General features: G+C 42.6%; 1 protein-coding gene across 13 annotated transcripts in view; it reads right to left on the reverse strand.

Moving 5' to 3' along the window:
• KCNMA1 (potassium calcium-activated channel subfamily M alpha 1) overlaps positions 1-19,570 on the reverse strand; it is a 524,126-nt gene that overhangs the window by 64,518 nt on the left and 440,038 nt on the right. For all 13 annotated transcript variants that reach the window (XM_087963879.1, XM_087963877.1, XM_026678373.2 and 10 more), the window contains 2 exons: positions 13,410-13,533; positions 2,438-2,662 (listed from right to left, as the gene is read on the reverse strand). In XM_087963879.1, coding sequence (XP_087820005.1) covers positions 2,438-2,662; positions 13,410-13,533 — 349 coding nt within the window. The remainder of the gene's footprint in view (positions 1-2,437; positions 2,663-13,409; positions 13,534-19,570) is intronic.

Here is a 19,570-nt window from a genome sequence, read left to right on the forward strand (position 1 = left end):
CAAGAGCAAACAATAGATGCAAACTCAAGGTTAATCGCACCAAACTCGATTGCAGGAAATACGACTTCAGCAACAGAGTGGTCAATGTCTGGAATACTCTACCTGACTCTGTGGTTTCTTCCCCAAACCCCAAAAACTTTAACCTTAGACTGTCTACTATTGACCTCACCCCTTTCCTAAGAGGTCTGTAGGGGGTGTGCATAAGTGCACCAATGTGCCTACCGTCCCTGTCCTATTGATTCTTTTATTTTTCTTACCGTGTTTCTCACATAATAAGGCCGGGCCTTATTTTTTGAGCCAAAACGGCTAGGCCGTCTTTTCGGGGTGATTAATTCCCCCTTGCATCCTCGCCATCAGCCGCTCCTACGGCGATCATGGCCAAGCACAGAGACTCCCTACTCCCACCTTTGCTGCAGACACCTTTGGCACCGCGCTGTTGCTTCCTTCTGCCCATTACGCGCCACGTTTGGGCTGCCACTTCCATGTTTGGAGTGCCATTGCCATTTGGAGCTCCAAACGCGGAAGTGGCAGCTCAAACATGCGGCGGCGATCTTTTATTTTGGTCACGCGGTTCAAGCGAGCAAGAGAGGGAGACTGCGATGCCTCCATCCGAGATGGCAACCTCACTAGTGGATCACACGTGGCTGGAAGCCGAATCAGCGGGATCGATGGCGATCTTTTTGGAGCGAGAGGAAAGTTAGAGAAGAATTGCGGCGTAATTTGCAGGAGGAAGTGGGTGTATCCACGGCAGGGAGCCCAAGGAAGAAGGGCTGGTAGGCAACGGAGAGTGTCCCGTAGCTCCGGAAGCAGCCTAGAGACGCGCCCGGGAAGAGGCGCAGATGCTGCCTTGTAGTCCCCAAGCCAACTCCGTGCGCCGCCTTTAGTTATGTGCGCTCCGCGCTTTGGGCATCTCCGTGTGATCCTTTCCACCTGGCGCCCTTGCTGCTTTCTGGCTCTTTAGCAAGGCATCACGGTCTCCCTCTCATGCTGGCTCTGAACCGTGCGGACCAAAATAAAAAGATCGCCCACCGTCATGTTTGGAGCTTCCACATTTGGAGCTTCCGCCGCCGTTTGGAGCTCCAAACAGCGGCAGTGCTCCAAACACGAAGCCGGTTGCTAAAGAGCCAGAAAGCAGCAAGGGCGCCAGGTGGAAAGGACAGGGTCGCGATCACACGGAGATGCCTAAGCGCGGAGCGCACATAACTAAAGGCGGCGCACGCAGTTGGCTTGGGGACTACAAGGCAGCATCTGCGCCTCTTCCCGGGCGCGTCTCAGGCTGCTTCCGGAACTACGGACGCTCTCCGTTGCCTACCAGCCCTTCTTCCTTGGGCTCCCTGCCGTGGGGTACACCCACTTCCTCCTGCAAATTACGCTCGCAACTCTTCTCTCCCTTTCTCTCTCGCTCCAAAAAGATCGCCATCGTATCCCGCCGATTCGGGCTTCCAGCCACGTTGTGATCCACTCGTGAGGTTGCCATCTCGAATGGAGGCATCGCAGTCTCCCTCTCTTGCTCGCTCTGAACTTCGCACGGACCAAAATAAAGATCGCTCGCCGTCATGTTTGGAGCTGCCACTTCCGCGCTTGGAGCTCCAAATGGCGACGGCACTCCAAACACGGAAGCGGCAGCTCCAAATGTGGCGGCGTAATGGGCAGAAGGGAAAGCAACAGTGGCGGGTGTCAAAGGTGTCTGCAGCAAAGGTGGGAGTAGGGAGCTCTCTGTGCTTGGCCATGATCGCCCGTTAGGAGTGGCTGGTGGCGAGGAAATCCGGCCCGCTGGGCGCTCCTATGACGAAGTCTCCCCGTCCTTCCCCCTTATTTTGCATATTTTAAAATAGGCCTAAATTTGGGGGAGGGGCTTAATTTGATTTTATGCCCAAAAAACATGCTGGGCCTTCCTATTGGTGGAGGCCGTATTGTTGGAGAAACACGGTATATGTATCCATGTATTCATAACTATGTTTTTACTTATACCTTTTATCTTGTAAGCAATTGACAAACCAAATTAAAAAAAAAGAAATGAAAGGAAGGGAAGGAAGGAAGGAAAGAAAAGGAAAGGAAAGGAGGGAGGGAGGGAGGGAGGAGGAAGCAATGAGAGGTAAGAAAGGAAAAGAGAGAGAGGGAGGGAAAAGGAAGGAGACAGACAGTGAGTTAGGAAAGAAGGGAGACAGGAAGGAAGCAATGAGAGGGAGGGAGGGAGGAAGACAATGTCTTGGGAAGAAAGAAGGGAGATAGGAAGGAAGGAAGGAAGGATGAGAGGGAGGGAGGAAGGAAAGAAGCAATGAAAGGCGGGGAAGAAGAAGAGAGGGAGGGAAGAAGGAAGGAAGACAGTATCTTGGGAAGGAAGGGGGATAGGAAGAAAGGAAGAAGAGGGTGGGAAGTACGGAGGGAGGGAAGGATTGAGGTTGGGGGAGAGGGGAGATCAGGTCCTTGGACTTACTGGTAAAATGGAGACCTTGGGAAAGTTATGCATGGTCTCCCATTCCCTCCTTAAATATTCCAAGGAGCCCACAAAGACGATATGTTTGAGCTCGTGGTAGTGGAAATTGCTTGCTCGGAGTGGCATCACAAAATTTCTCAGTCCTATCAGCGCTGACGTCATATCTCCAAATATGCAAACCACCACATGGCCGCTGAGGACGGTCATAGCAGCTTCACTTCGGGTCTGGAGAAACAAAACAACAGAACAAAATGGGGAAAGGAGTTAGGAGTAATGAAGAGTTTTCAATGCCAGCAAGATTCATCCCAGGAATTAAGCAGTGCTGGGCCTACAAAAGCATGAAAACACAAGGAAATTGTTTCTACCTTTTCACCTCCATAATATCTAACAGAGCATGAAATGCTCCAAGCTTGCTTAGAAAAAAAGATAAGAGTTTGGAAGGCAAAGAATATGGTAGCTATATATACATACAGGTAGTCCTTGGCTTGCAACAGTTCATTTAGTGACCAAAGTTACAACGGCACCGAAAAAAGTGACTTAGAATTGTATTTTCCACACTTATGACCATTGCAGCATTTCCCACAGTCCCGTGGTCAAAATTTAGATGCTTGGCCACCGGTTCGTATTTATGACCATTGCGGTGTCTCAAAGTCACGTGATTCCCTTTTGCGACCTTCTGACAAGCCAACGGGAGAAGCCAGATTTCACTTCACCACCTGGCGACTCACTTATCAACTGCAGTGATCCCCTTAACAGCCGAGGCGAGAAAAGTTGTTAAAGTGAGGCAAAATTCACCTCACAAGTTTCTCAACATAGCCACAGTAATGTTTGGCTCCATTGTGGTCGTAAGTCAAGCATTGCCCGTAGAATCCCATACGGTTAGTATGGAACCAGACCTGTCAACTTCAAAGCTTGTGGGCTTCAACTCCCAGAATTCCCCAGCCAGCCATGTTGAAGTCCACAAGTTTTAATGTTGCCAGGTTCGGACTACCCTGGTACAGAAGAGATGAGCTAGGTCTTCAAACTGTGTAGACTCTATCACAGGGATCCCCAACCTTTTTTACACTGCGGCCCGGTATCCCCAACCTTTTTTATGGCGCGGCCCGGTACCGACATCAGCTGGGCGCTGCCATCTTGTTTTGATGAAAAAGTGCTTCCGTGAGCTCACCGGAAGCACTTTTCCATCAAAACAAGATGGCGGCGCTTAGCGTTGTGAGCTTTTCCGGGTAGAAATGGCTTTCTACCCGGAAAAGCTCACCGGAAGCACTTTTTCATCAAAACAAGATGGCGGCACCCAGCAAGCCAGCGGCCCGGTAGGACTTGTTCCATGGACCGGTACCGGTCCGCGGACCGGTGGTTGGGGACCCCTGCTCTATCACATCCACATATTCTAACAGGCTACCTGGGAATGGGGTAAGAAGGGATGACGTTGGGGTGCCGGAACATAAATAATGGGTGGCTCTTTGTTCACACCATTATAACAACCATGGTGATTTTTTTCTTTTAACCATCTTCTGTGAACACTTCTGAATGACACTCTCAGCTGAACTTGTGTTGTGGTTAGCCAGCAGCAGGTGTGGATGGCTGAGGAGAGCGAGGACTCAGATGAGGGGCCAGGACCATTAGGGAGTGGGCTGCTGCCTTCAGAGATTGTGGGGGCTGTCAGCAGCGATGAGGAGGTTCCTGAGGAGCCTGTGCCAAGTGTGTGTGCATGCAGGATTGCTCGCAGGAAAGAGCAGCTACAACAGCATGGCCGACTTCGGAGTAAGACTGCAAGGTAATGGCCCCTCCTTCAAAAAGATAAAAGACAGCTGTGAAGCAAACATTCTTTGCAGGAAGCAAAGACGTTTTGAAACTCAGCCTCGTGGACATTGCAGGATCTTAAGTTGGTCTTTGAAGACTCTTGTGTTGTAAAATGTTTCTTATCTGTTATATCCTGGTCATTGCACGATCTTAAGTTGGTATTTGAAGACTCTTGTGTTGTAAAATGTTTCTTATCTGTGATTCTTGGCAGTCTCATGCAGTTTTGGCAAGGTTTGTGTTTATCAAAGTTAATTAGTTTGCAGCAGCCTTTTAACCAGGAATTCATAAGAATCATTAAAAGGTTTCTGTTCTCTTTGGTTCGTGTTTGTCTTATTGGAAAAGGGTTTTGGTTAGAACAACTTGGTGATTAGGGGCATGTTCTGACCCAGCTCCCCAAACACGACAAATCCTCTGAAGTTAACTCAATGATTCCTTTATTAGGAGTGCCAGCAGCCCCCGCAAACAGTTCCTCTTTCACCAAAGATAACAAGTCTGTCAGGCTGGGAGATGAATAGTTGTCTGCCATACTTATTCATCCTCTTTTATTCCCAGAGCTAGGGTGGGGCCTCGCTAGCAGCGGCGGCTCTTCTGTCCCAAGTACCGGCCCATTGATTCCCACTGCTCTCCTCTCCTCTGCCTTCTCTCTCTCTCTCTTTCTGACAGCTCCATTCCCTCTTCCCTCTCAGAGCTCTCAGATTTCTTTGATGCTGACCCTGACTCCCAGGCCTCCTCCTCCTCCTGATTCAGCTGCTCGAGGGACCGGCGGCTGACAGGCCACAAGAAGATATTTGGATTAGGGGAGGTATCATTTATGAGAAAGATCCACTGATAAAAAAGGAAATATTTAAGTCATCTTGTCAGGTTAGTCTTATAACTTTGGTGGAATTATTTTCAGGTCAAATGTGTGTTGGAACCCCTTCAAGGGCGATGAAGTTATGAATGCCAATGTTATGATTACACAGTTGGACCAACAACTTCTTGCAAATCTGAATCTCCTTGCATCTGCTAAATCCAAATTTCCTTTGGAATTACTATCGAATGGAACATACCATGAAGATTATTATTATTATTATTATTATTATTATTATTATTATTATTATTATTATTATTATTATTATTATTATTATTATTATTATTTAGCACTTGGGTCAGAAGCACCGAAACGCTTCCGGGGTGGAAAGGATTAGCCAGTGACATCACCGTTGCCCTGGGGATGCCCAATTGAGGGTTCCTTTCATGTCCCTGGCAGGAACTGGAGTGAAGGACGAGAACCCTGTAGTCTCAAATGTGGGCTTGCTAATCTGGGTCTCAAATGTGGGCTTGCTAATCTCCTGCCCAGCGTTCCAACTGCTCGAGCCACCATGCTACTGCCAGGAGATTAAATGAATACAATTAAAGCTGAAAGCCACTGCTTAACTTTTCAAGAGAGGTGAAGCTGATAGGATTCAACAGCTATCATTTGCGATTTGCAGGCCTGGTGTTGTAAAATCGCCTTACGGAGGTAGGTTGCTCATAGAAATGTTTAAAAATGTGACTATTCCAAGTGCAGCTTCCATATGTTGTTGTGAAGTCCTTCCTCCCTCCCACCCTCCCTTCCTCCTTATCTATCTATCTATCTATCTATCTATCTATCTATCTATCTATCTATCTATCTATCTATCTATCTATCTATCTATCTATCTAACTATCTATCTATCTAACTTTCTATCTATCTACCTATCTCTCTCTCTCTCTCTCTCTCCCCACGCACACACACACATACACACACACACACACACACACACACACACACACACACACATACAAATACACACATACAGACAAATACACACACACACATTCTGTACATATATTTTACCCACACAGTGGCAAAACTAGTAAGCAGATCTTCAATCATAACCAGACAAGGAGAGTCCTTCTAATGTCTTTTTTTTTTTTCCCAAGCATGCAAACTTCGTGAAGTGGAACATTAAGGTCATTAAGCGTCATCTCTGTTTAAAATATACTTAAAAATATTCTAGCTGACATCTGTCGCCCTCAGTTATTTAACCACGTATGGAGAACTTGTCCCTGGTGGTCTAATGAACGCGGTGGCATGCATATCAATTTGAACCTTTCTGAATCCAACTCTTTAACAGGTTACTCAGTGGAAGCGGCTGGTTTATCGATCGCTCAAATGCCAATACTGCCATTCCAGACAATGTCATGGTTATTATACAAACTCCCCCGAGGACAGGAGGAACAAGGTGCTGCCATATGATCGTTAGACTAAACCAGAGCTGTCACTATTATTGGTTGTGTTACTCAGCGGTGCAAGAGAAATCTAAAAAAAAAATCAAAATCAAAATCTACCCCCCCCCCCACTAAATAAAGGGAAAATCCAGTGGGGATTTCGCTTGTCACACAGCCGCGGTGTTAGCTGCGATGTATAAGAGTTGCTGGTGCGACGCGCAAGCAGATGGAGATCACTGGCACAAACGTTCACCAAACCTAACAGAGTCAGAAGTAACGAGGTAATTAGATTAGATTAGTTGCGTCGGTTTGATGGCTGCCCACAACCCAAAGAGGAAATCCAGGGGAACCTTTGAAACCCTAAGCAGAATCTTGAAGACTTCCTAGCTGATGGGAGGTGATCTCGGAGAAACATCGCTCTGGATGGCACCTCTGGATAAATGGGAAATAAAAATAGCTCTCAATCACTGGATAATGAAAGCAAGAGAAAGAGAGAGACAGGGGGAGAGAGGGAGAGGGAGAGAGAGGGTGGAGGGAGGGAGGGAGAGAGAGACAGGAGGGAGGGGGAGAGAGGGGGGGAGGGAGGGAGGGAGAGGGGGAAAGGGAGGGAGAGAGAGCAGGAGGGAGGGGGAGAGAGAGAGAGAGGAGGAGAGGGGAGGGAGAGAGAGAGAGAGGGAGAAGGGAGGGAGGGAGGAAGTCATGCACAGCTCAGAACTAAAAAAGATAATGAAAGGGAAGTAAAATAACAGAATAACAAACAGAATAATAAAGAATCAGAATTACAGAATAATGAAGCTGGAAGGGACCTTGGAGGCCATCTAGTCCAACCCCCTGCTCAAGCAGGAAACCCAATACCATTTCAGACAAGTGTCTGTCCAATCTCTTCTTGAAAACAGAAAGAAAGAAAGAAAGAAAGAAAGAAAGAAAGAAAGAAAGAAAGAAAGAAAGAAAGAAAGAAAGAAAGAAAGAAAGAAAGAAAGAAAGAAAGAAAATACATACATACATTCATACATACATGCATACATACATACATACTACATACATTCATACATACATACATGCATGCAGAAAGGGGGGGGAGAGGGAGATACTATGATGAACATTTTTGCTGGAAAGTCACAGATTTTGGAAAATCATAAATGTCATGCTGGAAATGAGGAACTGAATACATTTTCTTTCTTTCCCATCATGATATTTGATATTATTTATTACAGAAGAATAACTATTTAAAGAAGACTTGGAGGGAGGAAGTGTTTCTTATTTTTCCCCCCAAGGGTTTTGAGAGCCAATGGTATTCGACTGTACCTTAAATAATCATGTGTATATTTGTTTGACTTTGGTTATGTGTATTTAAGCCTTAAAGTTCTAGGCAATGAATAAATTGCAAGCCGTGGTGGTGCAGTGGTTACAATGCAGCACTGCAGGGCTAACTCACTGCTCACTGCCAGCAGTTCGATCCTGACTGGCTCAAGGTTGACTCAGCCTTCCATCCTTCTGAGGTCGGTAAAATGAGGACCTCAAATTGTTAGGTGAAAGAGGCTAACTCTGTAAACCACTTGGAGAGGGCTGGAAAGCAGTATATAAGTCTAAGTGCTATTGCTATTGCTATCAGCTTCTACTTCTAAGCTTCCTACATTTTTATGTCCTGGTCCACGTAAATAAGGTTTTGAACACCTATTTGTGGCTACTATGTTGAATTTATGATCCCCTCCCTGTGGATACCTCTCATTGAACACTTCAGTGATATATCTTTATACATCCTTGAATAATTAATTGCCACATAGATAAAGGGTAGCACAAAACAGGCGCATACATATCTCTGACAATAACGTAAGATTTTGCATGATGGTAATCAAAAGTACATTGATCAAGGGTATCCGATAACTAGTATATCACATTTTTAAATGCTTGTGTTGAGTGGAGTTTTCATGATTTGAAAGCTGCTCCATCACACTGATAGTGTCGTTAGAGAGCATTAATTGCAAGCGACATATATGGAGAATTTAATGATCCTGTGAATTTTTCCTATGATAAATGATCAGGGTGTATGCATTAATCAAGAAACCAAATGACTACATTGAATAGTTTCTAATTATCAGTTTGGCACTTCAGGGTTAATTGGTTTGGATATAGCTGCGTGATATTGTGCACTAGTGTGGCCACAATTCTGGTCACATGATACAAAAAAAAATATGTTCTATGTTCTACAGTTACTTACAAATCAGTCCCCCCACCCCATGGAACCTGAAAGCAGAAATGGAAAATCAGCTCTGACTCTTCCAGGGGAAAGGATAACCACCAAAATCATGCTTATAGAATGTGTCTTCTGAAAAGACACGTGGAATCTGTGTGGGCTTGTCAACTGTCTTATTGGTTTCATTCAATTGTCAAAAATCTGTTGCTATGCTTTTGCAAAAAAAGAAGAAGTCTGAATTCAACCCAGTGGCATCAGATTAGCTAGTTCAAACCACCTGTCAAATTTGATTCAGAGAGTTAGCTCAATGAGTCCATCAAATTACCACTGGATTTCTGAAATGACCATCCACACAGCTCTACTGTAGACACTAAACACAGAGGAGTAAACCTTAATGAGCCTCAAACTCATTAAGACCATCAACAATTGTGAAAATAGCCAGAAAATAACAGAAAATGTAATAGTCCACAGATTTCTCATTGGTGTGGATTCTTAGAAACACTGAAGTAGTCCTGGGCAAGGCCAGAAACACAAGAGTCTGGAGGAAATTCAATATAATACAATCTGACTATAGAATATAGCAATAGTGGACTTCTGGTGGCATTCTTGTCGACAATAGACCAGAGACCGTGATCGTGCGTGGCTTTGATCCGTGCTTACCCTGTTGGAGGGGTCCTTAAAGGACCAGATCCATCTGACTCACCTCAGAGGGGTGGGGGGAAAAAGGGGGAGACCACCAGCTGGGTTGAGGGGAGCCGCATCTTCCCTCCCTGACTTGGTAAACTCCCCTAGATGGCTGCCCTGAAGACAGGAAGCTGCGGGGACACAAGTTTTGTGCTGGAGAGTGGAAGTCGTGAGCAGTGTGTAACTGGATAAAAGACTTTGAACACTCTTTTTGAAAACCCTGGAAAAGCTGAAAGAAGGGGCCCTCGTTTGAAAGAGTGGTAGCGGCAAATCAGAAATAAGAGGAAAATATAAGGTAAAGAAAGAACCGGAAATAAAAGAATTATATACAATTAGAGACTAAATTTGGAACAATATATAACATTGCACAGTAATCAGGCATTAGATAAAATGCTGGACTGATTTTCAACTGATAAAATTTAATATTAATACTATGGAAAAGTGATTTTAAATAAAAGAATTCTAAGAAGAAAGTGATATAGAGCACCACCTAAAGGTTTAAAATTTCTCTCTTTTATGTCTGTATGGGAAACTATCAGTTGTACAAACACAATCCCCGTAAGCTCATAAAAAAGAAGGAGGGATTATAGTAAAATATACAAGAATGCAATACTTTGGGTTTGTTGGAAGTTGATTGTAATAAGGAAACAGAAGAAAGAGAAAGTGAGATAAATGGAGACTTTTGACAAGACTATAATAGAAAAACTTGACTTTTAATAAAATGAAGAATAACTTAAAAGATCAAAGAAATGGAAGAAATAAGCAAAGAATTTAAATCGGAGCTCCAAACTGTGAGAGATATGCTTAAAGAAAAAATGAGACTGGTTGAGATAATGCTGAATAAAGTAATGGAGTTATAGCTTGAAGAAGAACAAAGGAACCTCGGAGAGGATGAATTAAGAGAGGAAAATATCAGCCTTGACAAATATGGAGAACAAGGATCATTATTAAAAGACATAAAAGGATTTTAAAAAGAGACATTGACAACAGAAACAGTAAATAAAAGAGACAAGACACCCAAGATGAAGAAGAAGAAGAAGAAGAAGAAGAAGAAGAAGAAGAAGAAGAAGAAGAAGAAGAAGAAGAAGAAGAAGAAGAAGAAGAAGAAGAAGAAGAAGAAGAAGAACAAGAAGAAGAAGAAGAAGAAGAAGAAGAAGAAGAAGAAGAAGAAGAGAATATACAAGAAGAAACTCCAAAAAAGAGAACTGAAAAGGGGGGGGGAAACATGGCTGATGGGCAGAGGGAATTAAAAATTGAACTAGAAGGGGAAAAGAAGAAAGATTGGGGAAATTTAGAAAGGGAAAACCTAGCCAACATTAAAAGGAATGTTAAAGTCACGAGATTTTGAGATAAGGGTTAGGGATTGTATAAGGGGGAATATGTGTGTGTGTGTGTGTGTGTGTGTGTGTGTGTGTGTGTGTGTGTGTGTATATATATATATATATATATATATATATATATATATATATATATATATATATATATATATATATATTCTTAAGTTTTCGCGGGTATTTATATGTATGGTATTCAGCTTTGTTCGGGTATTTTCCCACGTCATTATAGTTGTGCTTTTAAAGTTGTAGCAACATTTCGGCAGAATCTCATCTGCCATCATCAGGCTTCTGTATAGTGTTCGTCTGTGAGTTATTTGGCCACATGCAAAAGAAAACCTAAACAATTTCCTAACACACCTAAACAACACACACCCCAAAATCAAATTCACCATGGAAATGGAAACAAACAAACAACTACCATTCCTAGATGTACTAATCTACAAAAAAACAGAGGGCACACTAGAGCACACCATATACCAGAAGAAAACACACAACAACCGCTACCTCAACGCCCAATCCCACCACCACCCAGCATAGATAAACTCCGTGGCCAAAACACTAATTGCCAGAACCAAACGCCTGGCAGACAAGACATACATAAAGACTGAACTATGCACCCTGACTAAAGTACTGACAGCCAACAGCTTCCACAAAAGCAAAATCACTGGCTTGATCCACAAAAACACACTGAGACATAATGGAGACTTAGAAGATGAACAGACCTATTGAACAGCTGTCCTGCCCTACATAAGAGGTACGACAGACAAAATCAGTAAGATACTACACAGGCATCACATCAAGACTGCCTTCAAAACAGACAGAAAAATAGCAGCCATCCTAAGAAACCCCAAAGATAAAATTGACCTGGAAAACCAAGGCATACATGAAGTCCCCTGTGCATCATGCCCTGCCACATACATTGGACAGACCAATAGAAGAATAAGTACCCGCCTGGATGAACACAAAAATGCAGTAAAAAAGCTGGAACACACTTCCTCATGAGTCCAATACATGAAAGCAACAGGTCATAGCATTGACTTCAATGGCACCCAAACCCTAGCCACTATAGAAAACCCCAGCCACAGAATTATCAGAGAAGCCATAGAGATTGAAAAAAGACCTGAAATCATGAATAGAAGAGATGACTCCACCAGACTGTCAATTATTTGGAAGCCTGCACTCTCAAACAAAAAAATCTCCATATCACAAGCCAGGCAAACACCTGGGCACAAATAGACTCCCCCTGATACCTCCAGCTCAAGCACACCCCAACCAGGCACCCAGATGAAACCTAGCTTCCTAATAAATGATAGCCATCTGTTTACTCAGAGCCAAGCCACACTAAAAGCCTCCAATATAGGAAGACAATGTTGCCAGCCAATCAAGACAAAAAAAGCCACAAAAAAGACAGAAAATATTAGAAACACCAATCAAGCAGAACACAGCAAACTCCAAGACCAATAAACATAGACCAAGACTCCCAACCAATCAGGATGAAGAAAAAACCATTCTGGCACAGCAGTAGGCTAGCCCCAAATTTAAAACTGAAACAACTGTAAAAGTCTGACTCACAGACGAACACAATATAGAAGCCTGATGATGGCAGATGAGATTCTGCCGAAACGTTGCTACAACTTTAAAAGCACAACTATAATGATGTGGGAAATACCCGAACAAAGCTGAATACCATATATATATCTGTGTATGAATTATGCTGTTAGGAACTCTTATATTGGAGGAATAAAACAGGGGAATGGAAATGTATTAAAATATATAGAAAAATTTTGGATAAGTGGTAAGGAAGAAAAAATATGATTATTAATGATTATAAGAAAAGTGAAATGTATTAAAATATATAAATTTTGGCTAAGTAGAAAAGGAAAAATATGATTATTAAGAACTAAAAGAAAAGTTAAGATGAAATGAGATATACTAGGAAGTCATTCTAGCAATTTAAGGGGGATACCTTAAAATATACATCTTAAAATATACAGTTGATTACTTAGTGTTAATATGCTTAAAGTTGGGAAATGAATTATTAAATTAGATAGATTGAGGTGATATTATATAAGATTGGGGGAAATGAAAGTATGATTATGTAAAAGTGTTATAATCTGGAACCACGTTACTCATGTAAAGAGATGTGTAAAAATTAAAAAATTAAAAACTTTTTGAAAAAAAAGAAGAATATAGCAATAGCACTTAGACTTATATAATGCTTCATAGTCCTTTACATCCCTCTCTAAGAGGTTTACAGTATCAGCTTATTGTCTACAACAACCTGGCTCCTCGTTTAACTGACCTGGAAAGGTTGGAAGGTTGAGTCAACCTCGAACTGGTCAGTATTGAACTGCAGGCTGTGGGCAGTGAATTAGCCTCCAATACTGCATTCTAACCACTCCATCACCATGGTTCACTTAACAAATGTCAACATAAATTTTGGACTCGACTGTAGTTGTAAGAAGCTTTATAAAAGGGAAGAATCATTACAAAAGTGATAACATAGAGGTTGTGTTTATGTAAAGGTAAGCATACAAGGGTAAAATAACTGCAATTTGAAGAAGGGTTTTCATGTAAATACCTTAACTTTAAGAAAACCGGTACTTCAGAGTCAGGATCAAACTCCTGGCAGTGAGCATAATTAGCCTGCAATACAACATTCTAACCACTGTGCCACCACGGCTCTTGACATTGCAATGCTTCCTTTTCTTCAGCTACTCACCAAAATAACCTTGTCAATCTCCTTTGGTGGACACCAATGAAACATTCCCGTGGAGTCGTATTTTTTCACGTTGCAATCCATGTTGTCAACTTGTTCATTGCCAGGGATTAATAAAGGATCATGTCTGAGCAAGAAAATGCACTGGGATTAATAATCAGCCAAATTCATCACAAAGAGTAAAACATGAACTACGCTTGGCCATGCCCACATTCAAGAAACAAGGAAAATGTGAGACTAGTCTTAGTGTTGCTTGCTTGTTTTGATGAATAGGAACAATTGCAGTTGGTTTTCTTTTATCTTAAAATACATATCCCTTCCCCCCCGCCCCCCAAGTAATCTTTACAACAGTTTATAGTAGCATCTTCAAGGGGAGGGGGAAGAATTAGAAACTAATACCCCATCCTGATCAATCACCATAAGGTGGGCGGGGGGATAAACTCAATATTTTGCTTTTGTTACATATAATATCTAATGTGACTCTGTTGAAACTTTAATAGGCTGTACATTAAATATTTTAAAATTTGCTCAGTTATATTTTGGATCCTCAACCTGAAGCTTTCAATTCCATCATTTATAGCAAACCGACTACCAAGATCCATATCCAGAATACATGCTTTTTCAGAGATGTTTTCATTTTTTCTGAAAGTTGATACTCAAATGCAACAGATCTAGTCAAGGCCTTATGCAAACTGAGTGTGCATTCTAGAGCAGAAATCAGTCGTATTATTCTTCAAATGCTGTGTGGTTCCAGAGAAAGATTCCAAAAAGTATGTACAGGTTTTAGAGTTCAGGGTTGTTGGTTGTGGTTTTTCTTTCTTTTTTCTTTTTAGCAAGTATGAATGCAAAAGCCATTTCTGAAATTGAACAGTTAAAAGGCTACTGGATGAGTGCCCTCATATCAACCTTGTATTAGAAGAGCTGCTGCAATTCCTTTCTCCTCTGTCATCATTACCCTGATCTGCATGGATATTGGTCCAGAAGTTAGTTAGCCAAATGATGACAGAATACAAGGGGAATTCATTAAATGTGCAGATGACACTAAAATGGCAGGAACAGCCAAACCCCCCAGAACATGGGCTCAAGATCCAAATGGATCTGAACAAACTTGAACACTGGGCCCTATCTAACAAAATGAAATTCAGCATAGGAAAAAGTAAGGTTTTAGACTTAGGCAAGAAAAACCAAGTGTTCAGGTGCAGATTAAGCGAAACCTGGCTCAGTAGCAGTAATTGTGAGAGGGATTTAACAGATTAACAGAGTTGGGAGGGACCTTGTAGATCATCTAATCTACCCCCCCACACACACCCAAGCGGGAGACCCTACACCATTTCTGACAGATGGCAGTCCAGTCTCTTCTTGAAAGCTTCCAGTGATGAAGCTCCCGCAACTTCCAAAGGCAACTTCTGTTCCATGGGTTGATTGTTCTCACTGTCAGAAAATTCCTCCTTATTTCCAGGTTGAATCTCTCCTTGGTCAGTTTTCATCCATTATTCCTTGTCTGGCCTTCAGGTGCCTTGGAAAATAGCTTGACCCCCCTCCTCCTCTCTGTGGCAGCTCCTCAAATATTGGACGACTGCTATCATGTCTCCCCTGCTTTTTCTCTTCACTAGACTTGGATATTGAAGTCCTAGTAGGGTGGGGCAGCAGCCAAAAAAGTCAACACAATCCTACATTGCATTAACAGAGGGATAGAATCAAGGTCACATGAAATATTAGTACCATTTTATAAAGCCTTACTAAGACCACACTTACAATACTGCAACCAGTTTTGGTCCCCATGTTATATATATATAAAAAGATGTAGAGACTCTGGAAAGAGTGCAGAGAAGGGGAGTTAAGATGATTAGGGGGCTGGAGGCTAAAACATGAAGAACACTTGCAGAAATTGGACATCCATTTGTCTGAAATGCTAGTGGGTCTCTGTGCAGAGGATTGGACTAGAAGACCTCCAAGGTCCCTTACAACTCTGTTATTCTGTTAAATATTTTGAAAGAGTTCCTCCTAACTGCCTCTAGATCCAGAATAGAGATTGTTTCTATGCAGAGAGGCCTTTTCCGCTTTTCTAAAGACATTTAACAAAAAAAAGGGGGGGGAGTAAGGTTCTATTTGTTTAGAATAAATAGTGCATTAAAAAAAACATTGAAAGGAAGAGAGTGCTAACTTTCCATGCGTTGCAACATCCTCAGGTTTGTACAAAGAAATTGTCATGCCCCTGTTGGAGTCTGACTCCAAGGGAGAGGAGGAACAGCTGGCAGGAATGGAAGTGTGGCCCCGGAGGTTGTGGAGGAGGCTGGGCAATCAGAGGAAGACCCAGGCCCATCCCTCTTCATCCTAGGGCACACAAGGAGGAGAGGATAAGGAGAAACATGAATGGCATGGTCTATGGGGAGGAAAGGGCCTTGATCCCTTCGTGGGCTGCAGCTGTGAGAACTGGTTAAAAGGACGGACATGCGTATGGGCCAGTGCTGGAAACAAAGCATGGAAATATCTCTAGTCTGTCATTCCTCTCTGAGTTTGGCATCCTTCCCAGTGTGTGTTCAGATATCTGTGGATGTCTTCAAGCCCCTATCTTGCCTGGTTCCCTTAATTGCTTCAGTGTGGTTTGTGTTGTTTTTACTCTTTATAATTTATAGGCATTTTTAGTTTAAACGGCCTTTCCTCCTTTTCGTAACTGCTTGTGGGGGAGTTTTTTTGTCTCTAGTCAGGGATATTTGGAGCTTTGAAGCAAAGTGATGGAATAAAGGGGGCTTCACCTGTTTTTGTGACTGCAATTATTTTGTATCCCACCCTGGGTCATCACAGAAATAAACCCAAAGCAATGGAATGCTTGCATTTTAGAAAATCGACCAAGGGACTCTTTTCTTATCTATATCTCCAAATATATTCACCGCTCCTCTGTACGTCTACCCAAAATTATGCACACTGAAGTTCAGGCACAGAAGAAAGTAAAAATGTTCTGAGTTTTCCAGAGCAGATAATGCTGCTCGTGATCAATGAAGCTCAAGAGCCACACTAAACCCAATGCTATAACTCATAGAAAGACTGCCTCAAGCAAAAGCACAAATTCCTTTTCCAGCAAAACTTGCTGCGGGAGAGCTTATATTATACTTTAAAGAGCAACAGCCTCTTCGCAGCCCTTTTAAAATTCCCTCAATGAATTCAAATGGGCATTTTTGAGAGCCACTTCTCAGCCAACCAGAACTGGAAGGGGGGGAAAAAATCAAGACAAAAAGTTCCCTTCCCTCAAAAGTAAATACATTTTTTTCCCTTAGTTCATTCTGTCTATGGAGATTCTCAGTCATCCAGGTCATGGTTGCCCCAAAGGTGCTTTTTTTTCAGGAGGCAAGTGGACTTTCTTGGTTTTCTTCTGAAGATGTTTCGCTTCTCATCCAAGGAGCTTCTTCAGCTCTGACTGGATGGTGGGGAATGGAAGGATTTATACTCCCTGCAGACAGCTGGTCATTTGCATCCTTTTAGAGGGTCGTTGAGGCCACCTGGAGCTTTGGCTGTGTCCTCAGGGTCACCTGAATGGTGCAAATTGGTGTGGAGCCTTGTTGGAACTGCTGAAATAATTGTGTTGAAGATAGATGGTGTCATATTATCGAGCTGATAACGTCTTCTTCTTCAAGAGAGAAAAGTGTGCGCCGAGATTGTGGATACGCAACATTTCTTGTTTTCATGCGCTCCTTGTGGTGGTCTTGTTTTTAAGGGAGGCAGGACAGTCGTGTCTGGCTTCCCCTTCAGAAGTGGGCAACTTTGCCTGCCTTTCCTGCTGTCGCTTCTAACTGCTCTAACAAATCATGGCAATTAGCATGCGGTTAGTGCGACCGACGTGCAGCCAAAGCAGGTGGTGCTAATAATTGAAAATAGCATTTAGAGCTTTTACACCCCGGCTGAATATTTCATAATCCGAGGCATGTTTCACCATTTACTCAGTGGGCCTCTGTCACTTCAATCTTCTCTGACTACGGTGACTGGCGCTCGAAAGCTCCACCAAGCCAAGACTGACAGTTTGTCACAGGTCCTCTTGGCCAGGCTCAGCTGCAAAGATTGTCACGCCGCTGTGATGGAATACAGCAAATGTTTTGTGACTAATACACCCACCTTTTGTCATCTAGCATTAGCTGTTCCCATGGTCCTCTCTACTCAGCACCAAGGGCAGTAAATTGGAGGCGCTCTCTGTCTGTGTCCCTTTCTCTTTCTCCCTCCTTCTTTCTCTTTCTTTCTCTCTCCTTCTTGCTCTTTCTCTCTTTCCCTCCCTCCCTCTCTCTCTTTCTCTCTCTCTCTTTCTCCCTCTCCCTCTTTCTCCCCTCTTTCTCCTTTTCTCTCCTTCTCTCTCTTTCTCTCTCTCTCCCTCTTTCTCTTCATCTTTCTCTCTTTCCCCCTTCCCCCACCCTCCCCTCTCTCCTTCTCTTTCTCCCTCTCCTTCTCCTTCTTTCTCTCTTTCCCTCTCTCCCTCCCACTCTCACTTTGTCTCACTTCCTCTCCCTCTCTCTTTCTCCCTCTCTCTTTCTCTCTGCTTTTCTCTCCTTCTCTCTCTCTCCATCTCCCTCTTTCTCTTTTTATTTTCTCTCTTTCCCTCCCTCCTCTCCCTCTCCCTCTCTCCCCTCTCTCTTCTCTCTCCCTCCCTCCTCTCTCTTTCTCTCCCTCCCTCCTCCTTTAAATAATATTTTCTGGCTGATCACTACTTTTGCAGAGTAATCAGCAATGAAATGTCCATTGTTTTCAGCAGACTTGTAGAAGCAATTTGTCAAATTAAACTGACAAGGCCACAGACAGACCTTCAGCTTAGCTAGTCATACTTAGCAGTTTACAATGGAGAACTGAGCCATCCATAAATATTAAACTGGTCCCAATTTGATATTTTATCTGCATTAGCACACATCTATTTTTTTTTCTTTTGCACCCATGTTTCAAATTTAGGGATTCAAACAAATTCAGCACGCTTCACCTCACTTCCTCCTTGTAAGTTGTTTTTCAAAAATGTAGATGGCTCATCCACAGTTTTCATAGGAACATTTCAGAAACTGCTCTGTTTTTTATCCCACTTTTCAACTAAGAAGCTGTGAATTTGATTTTTGTAGAGTGTTTTCACTTCATTCACAATTCTATCCTGGACACCCTTTTTTTTTCTGATCCACAAATATATTGGAAAACTTGGAGAAGTAGAAATGGTAAAGAATGTCTTTCAGAAGGCGGAACGATAGCATTTTTTCCTCAAGGAAAACTTCCCTCTATTCCTAGCAAAATAAGTTGCAAAATAATATATACTGGGTTTCAAAATTCTCTCCATTTTTATGCAGAGAGTATTGCAGCCAATTTGAACATATTTTATGAAAATGATGTGAGGATGTTTAGCCTTTAGTTTGCTTTTCTCTACTATCAGCAGTTCTATTTTAGGATATAAGCAATTTTTGCTGTGTGGGGAACAAACCCTGAATTATAATGGGTGCTTCTTTGCCGCATCTGAAAACCACACATCAGTGAGTCTTCCACCTGATTATATATCATCCTTATTTTCTATTGTAAATAAAAGGCATATTTTGTCTAAATTATACCAATAGCACTTTAGACTTATATACTGCTCCATAGTGCTTTACAGGACTCTGAGCACATTCAGCATTCATAACAATCAGGGTCCTCATTTTACCATCCTCAGAAGGATGGAAGGCTGAGTCAACCTTGAGCCGGTCAGGATCAAACTCCTGGCAGTGAGCAGAGTCAGCCTGCAACATTGCATTCTAACCACTGTAACACCATGAGCCTTCCTCCCTTCCCTTCCTCCCTCCATCTCTCTTTCCTTCCTAGAAAGCAGTGCTGCATTTTAACCACTGGGCCACTACAGCTCATTCAAGGTCTGATCATTTAATAACTCAGCATATGTTAACACTGAGAGCCAATATTGAAATGGCAAAGGTAAATACCGATACAGATTCACAGAATTGGAAGGGACCTTGTAGGCCATCTAATCCAACTAAAATTATTTCCTTGCCTCAAGCCAGAACAATATATTATGAAGGTATTTCTCTTCTCCGTCCTTCCTGATAGAACAAATATAGGGCCGTAACCTCTCTCCATTTATCCTCCATTTATTAATTTATGCATGTTTATGCTGCTCTATACTCTGTGTGTGTGTGTGTGTGTGTGTGTGTGTGTGTGTG

The sequence above is a fragment of the Notechis scutatus genome, chromosome 4, assembly GCF_049901735.1.
Source record: "Notechis scutatus isolate UNSWTSFEM ecotype Mainland chromosome 4, rNotScu1.2, whole genome shotgun sequence".
Taxonomy (NCBI): domain Eukaryota; kingdom Metazoa; phylum Chordata; class Lepidosauria; order Squamata; family Elapidae; genus Notechis; species Notechis scutatus.